General features: G+C 32.8%; 1 protein-coding gene across 1 annotated transcript; it reads left to right on the forward strand.

Annotated features, from left to right (window-relative positions):
• LOC18052263 (apoptosis-inducing factor homolog B) lies at positions 1-2,871 on the forward strand. The gene is made up of 5 exons (XM_024190644.1): positions 1-137; positions 371-627; positions 1,030-1,475; positions 1,709-1,711; positions 2,608-2,871. Exons 1-5 carry the CDS (start codon positions 1-3, stop codon positions 2,869-2,871), a joined length of 1,107 nt encoding a protein of 368 aa, XP_024046412.1.
• Positions 2,872-9,979: the final 7,108 nt, after the last annotated feature.

Genomic DNA, 9,979 nt, shown 5'->3' on the forward strand with positions numbered 1-9,979 from the left:
ATGTGCATGTGGCTGTGGGGTTCGACGGCGGCTGGGCTGGTAGAAAAGAAGAAGGTGGTGGTTATAGGAGGTGGCGTTGGCGGCTCTCTTCTTGCTTATCATATTCAGTCCTTTGCTGATGTTGTTCTTATTGACGAGTATGTTTTTTTTTATCTTTTTTTTATCTTTTAATTTTATTCCATTTGTCTTGTATCATTTATTTATTTATTTATTTCTGAATATTGCTACATTTAAAGAATGCATATTACTGGTTACATGTTCTAGGAAAGACACAGCTGGGGGTAATTTCAAATAGAGGCAGTCGTATGTTAAATAGCTGGATGTGTTTGTATGATTTCGTTAAATCCTAATTTGCCGTAAATGGCATCAGGAAGGAGTACTTTGAAATCACATGGGCAAGCTTGAGAGCCGTGGTGGAGCCATCTTTTGCTGTAAGATCGGTAATTAATCACGGGGACTACCTCTCGAATGTGAAGATCGTTGTGTCTACTGCAGTTAGCATAACGGACACTGAAGTGGTGACTGCAGGGGGTCAGACGTTTGTGTATGATTATGTTGTCGTTGCTACAGGTCATGTGGAGTCTGTTCCCAAATCTAGAACGGAGAGGCTTAGTCAGTACGAGAAAGGTGAATGTGTAAATGCTTTAGAAAGAAGTTTAATACTAATTTGTCTTACAGACTTTTTTGGATGAAAATCCATTTTTCTCAAATGGCAGTGCTGAAAATTAATAAATGCGAGTCGTAGGCTATGTACCCCGATTACAACATGTAAATTATTCTGTTTGGATCTCGGAAAGGCAAACACACGCAAATTAGAGAACGAGAGGGAGGGTAATTGGAAAAAAAAAGAGAACTAAGATCATATTTTTAATCATTTCAGTCTGTGGAAGGCTGGTGTTTTATCCAACATTTTCAGTTCATGAGCTTATCATGTCTTTATCTTATTAGAATCTATTATTAGCATCTGAGCAAAACAGTATTCTGCTTCATTGTTTAATAGTTTTTCCTTCCTTCTTTTTCCATTAACAGATTTTGAGAAAGTAAAATCTGCTAATTCAGTATTGATTGTTGGTGGTGGCCCCACTGGCGTGGAACTAGCTGGTGAAATTGCTGTTGACTTCCCAGATAAGAAGGTGATTCTGGTGCACCGGGGGCCAAAATTGTTAGAGTTTGTTGGTTCTAGGGCTTCCCAAATTGCTTTGGATTGGTTGACATCAAAGAAAGTTGAAGTGATTTTGAACCAATCCGTCACTCTGAATACAATATCAGATGGTCTAATTGAAACATCATCTGGAGAAACCATCGACACTGATTGTCATTTCATGTGTACAGGGAAAGCGATGGCTTCATCTTGGCTTAGAGAGACTATTTTGAAGGATAGTTTGGATGGTCGTGGAAGGTTAATGGTTGATGAGAACTTGAGAGTACGGGGTTTTAAGAATGTCTTTGCAATAGGAGATATCACTGATATTCCAGTAAGTCCATTTAATAATTTCCTTCTTTTTTTTGTTCCTTTCGCTTGACTCACAAATGATTAGGGATTTCATTATAGGTACTGGGGGGATAAGGGGATAATCTTTTCACCTGCATGAGTGATAACCTCAGCATATCAGCTGTGGGACTAGGGCTGCAGGTGGGCAGAGGGGTGGTTAGTTGCTTGGGGCAAGTAACGAACCCTTCACATCTTTTTGGTTTTGGTTTGGGAAAGGAAGTTGAGGCAGGGAGTTTTTGTTTGAGACTAACCCAGCTAATGTATGTGAGTGATCTTGATTGTGAGAAGTGCAAGTTCTAATACCTGTGACATTTTTACAACTTTTTGCTTTGTTGGCGCATCCTGCCAACCATCGGTTTACTATGGTGAGACCCTCATAGTCAACCTAGCTTTACTGGTTGCTAATTTACAGTTTGGTTATTTGAATTATTAAGACACTTCATTTTCGCTCTTGTGGCAGCTTGTTCAGTTCTAAATCATTTTGTCTGGCTCTTTGGTCTGCTGATTGAATGAATAGCTCTAAACACTTTTAAATGGTGCTAACATAAGAAAAATCTTCAGATCGTCACCCTGGCAAATCTAGCCCACTTGTTCTTCACCCACATATGAAAAGATATTCTATTGAACTCCTTCCAGTTGTTTTTTCATAGCATTTAGAGATATTTTGTTTCTTAATTTTTTTATTTGCCATGGAATCATTACTAATTTGCTGAGTGACAGTCTTTCTTACCTTTTTTCGTGATACTTGGATTTGCTTAGTATACTTGCTTCTATAAGGCTTTTCAGTGCTGGAGGAAGTGGGCAAATCAGGAAGTCATTAACGTGATTGACTTGGAAGCAAATTTATTCGTCTATTCTCTTTAGCAAAAATGGACTTCCTAACGTAATTAGACCTGTTTCCAAGCAATGAAATGAATTGATGGATTAGGGAAAGCTTCTGTTTTATTGGAGGCATGATTTTGATAAAGTTCTATTGTTTGTCTATTTGTCTAGGTCACAACCATTGAACAAGAGTTTGACTGGTTGTAAATTCACCCCCTTAATATGTTCCTTTCTTCTTGTTTTAACACTTCTAGTCGATTCTATTGTTTACTGCTTGATATGTTGAACATGAGATCAAACAAGGTTACTTGGCTCAGAGACATGCTCTAGTGACGGCAAAGAACCTGAAGAAGTTGATGATGGGAAGAAATAAAGGCACAATGGCTACTTATAAGCTGGGTTATCCAATTGCACTTGTTTCACTTGGAAGAAGAGAAGGAGTGGCGCATTTTCCCTTTCTGACGATGAGCGGTCGGATTCCTGGCTGGATCAAGTCTCGGGACTTGTTTGTGGGCAAGACAAGGAAGCAACTTGGGCTCAAACCTACCGTCACATGAACTGAAAACCAGCCGACATTGTCTCAGTATCATTTACTTGCTTCTTCTTCTGTATTTTATGCGTTATGTGTCGAACAAAGCCAAGAGTACAACTGTTCTTGCAACATTGTGGCAACTGGGTAACTGTTTGGGTGAATCAGCATTTTGTAATTTCCTTTTGTTTTTGCAGAGAAAAATTAAAAATTAAAAATAGATTTTATGTTAATTAATGCAAGTGATTATCAATGTGATAGTATACACTTTATTTTAATTTGTTTAATTTTTGGTGTTTGGCTTATTTTGAGAGATAGTACAGGTATTGTGAATATGGATGTGTGTTGGTAATTTGTTGTGAACTTATAATATTGTTAAAAGATATGTTGAAGAACTAAGAAGTGGTGAATTTCGTTGTCAAAAAGGCAAAGGAACTTTGAAGTTTCTTTTATAGGTGATTTTGTGTTGTTACTTTCTTATTTTCTTTATTGTTGTAGGTTTATAATTTTAGTGGATTCTAGGTTGTGTAAGTTTGTTTTGTATTTACTTTGTTATGTTATTTGTTATTCATAGTTACCTGAAATCAATTAAGATTGTATTGTAGTATTAGCATTTATTGTAGATATAGGATAAAAAACCAAATAAAACAAAAATAAGCCAAACCATAAAGCTAAACCAAACCGAACTGAATTAATTTAGTTCAACTCGGTTCGGTTCTATTGTTAGATTATATTTGGTTCATAAAATTATAGTCCAATTGATTTTAATTTAGTTCGATTATGTGACAAAACCTAATCAAATCCAATAATATTCTTAAATCTGTGACAAACCCTAATCAGCCGGATATAGTATCCAGCTCTAGGTGAGGGATAGGCTTGCCCTCATATTTATTTATCCTTTTTTTGGAATAATATTCTTAAATATGTATGGCAGTTCTTGAAATATAATCAGCAATAAACACGTGCTCTTCTTCACCCAGAATTGAACTCTCAACTCTACATAAAACAGTAGCAATGGAAATCCCTAGCAGACCAAAACCCAAACCAAAAATGTCCGAAAATATACCACTTGATATAATCATAAAGATTTTCATCAGACAACCAGTCAATAGTCTTCTACGGTTCAGATGCATTTCCAAAACTTGTTGTTCCCTAATCGACGGTCCAGATTTCATCAAGCAGCATCTAAACCATTCAGTCAAAACCAATTCCAATTTTAGCTTTATTCTCTAGGGTTTGCATGATCTCTACTCTTTGACACATTAAGTATCCCTGTTAATCTCAACCACCCTTTGGATAATAATGGAAGTGAAGGTGGAGATAGCGCTGAAGTTATTGGTTCATGTAATGATTTGATTGCTTTACTTAATTCTGATGAAGACCTTGCTTTGTGTAACCCATGAACTGGAAAGTTTAAAAGAATCCCAGATAGTGATATTGAGTCGCCTAATGATTTTCATATATGTGGTTGTCCAATTTTTGTATTTGGTCATGATCTTATTAACCATGATTATAAAGTATTCAGGTTAGCAATATTTGAAGGGATTGGTTTTAATGGTTCTAATGTTCTTTTGAATATGAAGTCAACGTTTATAGTTTAAAGACTAATTCTTGGAGAAAAATCAGTAACTTCCTAACGTATCTTCACCATCTGTTTCGATTATTCCAGCTTTTTTATATTATTTCATTCAATGGTCCTTACAGAAGACAATGGTGTATTCGCTGGTGGTGCTACATTGGGTATCTCCTTACCCAATCCATTTTGATTTGCCTAACTCGATTGTGGTTTTGATCTGACGGCTGCGGAGTTTCGAGAATTGCCACAGCCTTATTGTATTGATGGGAACGAGATTGGTGACAAGAAAACTACGTTGGACATGGGGCTTTTGGAGGGGTGTCCATGTGTTGTTTGTAACTATGATTCAGTTTATTTTGATGTTTGGATGATGAAGGAATATGGGGGGTTAAAGAATCTTGGACAAAGTTGTTTTCTGTTCAGCAGCTTACATCAATGGGTAATTTCGCTGTTTTGACACCCTGAGCTTATTCAAAGGACCTGACAAGTTTCTTTTGAAAGTGAATTGCCAGAAATTTGTATGGTATGATTTGGAGAAAAAAATTCTCAGAAGTGTAAAGATTAAAAATCATGATCCTGATGTATTTGCTGTAAAGATCTGTTTGGGAAGCCTAGTTCCTCCAAGTGGTGGTCGTGGTGGTGATGGACTCCATGGCATGAAGCCGCATAAGCAAGAGGAAAGGAAAAAGAGAAAAAAAAAAAAAAAAAAAGGTAGAACAGAAAAGTCTCATTTAAAATATTTCACCATTTATATTGTTTCCATAATCACTATCGTTTATGCGAATAAAATTTTGATTCTTCAATGGACATAATAAGATATAAAGGTATATTAGCACTATGTAAATTTTATGTCTAGTTTCTTTGCTGCATCTCCTAGATTCAGCAATTAGCAATAGATTTACACTGCTCACAGATTCCTTGAGTGAGGTAGAGTTTTGATTGTCTCCATTATCTAGCTAGTAATGTTAAAGTTAATGTTGATGTTAATCATAACTACAATCTCATCTATATTTCGATTATCGATGTACTCATGCATGGATTTCTTGTTCGTCAGGGATGATTTCTTGTCAACAGGGTTTAAGCTGGTTTTATAATCACATGAAGGAGAATGCAGAATAAGTAAGCTAGTAATTTTGCAGTTGGATCAATTGGTTAGTTTTGGCTGATCAATTTTAGTTAGTAATAATATGATCATAATTAACATATTAAGGGTGTAGATTGGAAGTTATATTGATATGATTTTCATTTGTATAATAAAAAATTTATTATATCTTTAATAATTTTGTCAAAATTATTATTTAAAATTTATATTTATTATATATTATTAATTTTTATTTTATAAAGATAACTTTTTTGCCACATCAGCTGTAACTTAAAAGTTACAACACCTTAATCCCAACCCAAACAAGACCTAAGTACCTATAGTTGACCACCCAAATCCACTTATGGACTTTGTAAATGATCTAGTTGTTGATGTTGTTGCAGTTTTCTCAAATGATGACACTTAAATTAGTTGAGCAACATGAAAAAAAAATAGTGAAGAAATGGGGTATTAAAAATTTCTGATAGTAGTTGCTTATTTTGAGGAGTTATATACAACATAGTTTCAATTGTAGTTAGGGTGCACATTTTGTCCGAAAATATCCCTCATACTTTAAAACAGCTAATGCATCTTTACTTTATCTTTTTTTTAATACTGTTATACATGACTATGACTGATATTACATTAGATATTATAATTATTATTTACAAACAGATTATACAATTGAGACCTTCTTCATGGTATGTAATCCTCTGAAGTGATGTTCAGATTCTTTAAACCCTCTCAAATATTCAAGGGTTGTCCACTCCACTCACATTTCGTGAGGGATAGACCGGCTCCACTCAATTATTTGATAATTGAGGGAGGATGGAAATTAACTCTCATAATGTTTTTGTGGAGGCTCGAACCTTGCACTCAACATTGTAAGTGCAAGGGTTCTCCCACTGGGCCAAAGGCCCACTAGTCATCTTTACTTTATCTAGGATAGAGTGTGTTGACTCAACAAGAGTATTATTCACTTAAATGCACATTCCTCAGTTACTGTAACTTCATTATATAATTTCGCTTTGCAATTTTTGTTTTCTTGTTCACAATCTAGAGATAGACCCATGTATCATGATTCATGAATGTTAGGCTTATATCTTTAACTAGCAATTGGATCACAATATGAGTATCTAAGGTTGATCTTGTGTTTTTCTTGTCGTATTGAAACTGGAAAATAGCATCTAACGGATATTGAAAGAACAGAAGCTGTTGACGTAATTGATTAAAGTAACATGCTTAATGCTTTGTGGATAGAGCTCCATGACCAATATATAACATCTTCGGAAAAATTCAGTTTCTGATTAATGTCATTCTCAAGCTAGGAGTCAATGTAAATGGTGCATATGTTTATGAAAATAGTTAAGAAAAAAATGCATGTACTAACATGAATCATGATGATTCATGAATAAGAAAGATATCTCTTATTTGACAATCAAACTTAACTCAAAAGAACATTATATACCTAGATATAATGGCTATTGATCAAAGATCATCAAAACGGAGCACAATGAGTTGGAAGAAGTGAAAATGTGAAATATTTATTTGGATCGGGTGCATTACTTTAGCATGTTTAGGTGGTTTAGATGGTGAAACGATTAATACAGACCTACTAAAAATAGTGGGATCCACTAATTTTTACTTTACATTAATGGGTCATATAGCATATGGAAAAAGTTATTCTTACAAAGAAGTGTATGACACTTAGCAAAAACGACAAGTTTCAAGAAGTTAAAATTATAAAAATTGATAAATTATAAACGTTTGATCATTTTTACCCCTGGAGCGTTTCATCTCTCATAAAGCATGAAGAAATCAGAACATGGTTTAATTAGTTAATTCTAATTAGAAGACCCAATAGTTTATGAAGAGAATATAATATTTAGATTTAGAACTTGGCACTTATGATAGTAAAAAGACAACTTTAAATAGATATAGTATAGACTGTAATATAGAAGGAAACTTTAGACACAACCTACATACAAAAAATTCTTAATTAAATAGTTTAGTAGATTTGATAGTTAATTTAGGTAGAAATTTGAAATTAGAATTAGATAAGATTAATAAAAATTATAAGACAATTTTATATAGTTTAAGAGAAAATAAAATATTCTTTAAGAATTTAGAAGAAAAATTAGATTTTATAAAGGATCAAAATGTAGTGGTTAGATAAGATTACAAGGATAGAAGAAGGAAGATCACAACTCAAGCAAACGGAAAAGAGTTAAAAAATAATGCCAACTTCAAAATTAAAAGATTTAATAGGTAGATTTAAAAAAATTAAAATTAATACTGATATAGGAAGCATTCAACCTATGAAGACTAGAGTTATAGATATTACTAATGGATAAAGGAAAAACAAATAGTCAGTAGTAGTAAATTAGAAGGTAATTATTTAAGAAGGATATTTAACAAGAAAAAGGAAGATGACGAAGTTAAAATAGAAAGTCTAATAGATTTAGATGAACAACTAGAAAGATTTAGATAGAATAAATTAGATTTAATCAATTCTAATATAATATATAAAAAGGGGAATTTATTCAACAAATCTTTACTATATCAAAATAATAGTGAAAGATACGTGTCTTGCACCCATGAGGATCAAATGGTGAAATTAGATTTAATAGACAAACATTCATATAATCATATTAAAGATAAAGACCTAAAACATGCTCATTTAGGATTAGTTATAATAGGAGTAAAAGGATTACATAGAGAGAATTTAGGTGCAAAAGTTTTAATCTATCTTTATGATAATCAGTTCACTAATATAGAACAAGGACTTTTAGAAATCATAGAACTAGATATGAATAATAAAGGAGGAATAATATATTTTACCCCGAATTATCTAGTAAAAGCTAATACATTTTACAAGGATTTAAAAATAGGAATTAAAACTAGAGGATACCATATGAAGACAAATGAAGACAATTTATTAATTTGTACAAGATTTATAGGAAGGCTTAGTGAAAATAGTACAACTAAATATAAGTTAGACAATAATCAGATGATAAATATTCTAGGAACGAAAGGAATTAAGGCCATCCGAGCAAAAAGTTTTTCAGTAGAAACTAATGCAGGATTAGAATTGAAATTAGATAGTTTCATAAAAAGACCAATTTTAGTACCAGAAGATAATATAATTTATTGTAATAGTGATGGTTCAATAAATTTAAGATTTGAAAATTAAAATTATCAACATGCACTACCAGTAGTTAGGATGAAGATTAGAAAGTACTTTAATGTCTATAGAAGAATTCACATGGAAAGAAATGAATAAAATTCTTGATGCCAGATATGACGAATTAATGTTAGAAATGAGTCACGATGAGACAGTAGAAGTTATAGAGAGAGAATACAATACTCAATACATAGATGATATAATAGAAGGAAAATTAGAAGCTACTATGATATTTAAAATACGAGAGTCCATCAAAATAGATGAGTCAATGGGAGAAGCCAGTAGCAATGTTATTAATCCCCATAAACATAGTAGAATAAATTTTAGCCAGTCAGCACCCAGAGATACAACATATAACTTAGGAGGAAAATATCCATTTAACAGAGGAGACTATAAAGGGAAAGATAAAGATTATAAAACCTATGGTAGAAGACAACCTGTAAATGAGATTAGGACATTGCCAATAACAAGTCAATCTAGTAGTATACTAAACTTAGCAGCTTGGGATCCACAAATATGGCCAGAAGTCATAGATAGATGGGAAGTCGATGCAGTAAAAGCTTGGCAAAACCAAACTCACGATGATAATATATGGGAATATTTAGAAACGTTACTAGGAGAAGTAATAGGAAATTGGTATAATACTTATAAAAGAGATTTTGCTGAAAGAGTCTTAAAAAATAAAGCACTAGGTAATAATCCATATAATTTTATAAGTCTTATTAGGGAGATATGCATAAAACTAGACTCAACTAGAGCTAATATTGATTTATAAAATTTAGCCTTAGCTGACCTTGACCAATTACAATTTTCAAGTGGGAAATATCTTAGAGAGTTAAGTAATGATTATGCATCAATTGCCAGCAAACTGGCAAATCATTTGATGAGGAAATAAAAGACAAATATTTTAGAAAATTACCAGGAATCTTAGGAAGTGAAACAGAAAATGAGTGGAAAAATATGAAATTTAGAAAAGGTTTAGGAATAGGACCAAGAATAATATTTACCTGTAAAATAGTTAGAGACAAATGTATACAAGCGGACATTCAGAAGACGCACAAAAAGCAGTCTTATGATTTCTGTAAAAAGGTTATTTATACTCCACAACAGTATAGAGACCAAAGGTACATAAAGAAAAAGTATAAAAAATATTGCCTTATAAATATAGTAATAAGAGAAAAATCCTTAAGAAGAGTCAGACATATAGGAAAGTTAAAAAGAGTAATAATATGTTAAAAAGCCTAGTAAGAAAAAATGTACTTGTTTCATTTGCAGAGATCCAAAACATCTCGTAA

Source organism: Citrus clementina, unplaced genomic scaffold (genome assembly GCF_000493195.1).
Source record: "Citrus clementina cultivar Clemenules unplaced genomic scaffold, Citrus_clementina_v1.0 scaffold_2, whole genome shotgun sequence".
Classification (NCBI taxonomy): domain Eukaryota; kingdom Viridiplantae; phylum Streptophyta; class Magnoliopsida; order Sapindales; family Rutaceae; genus Citrus; species Citrus x clementina.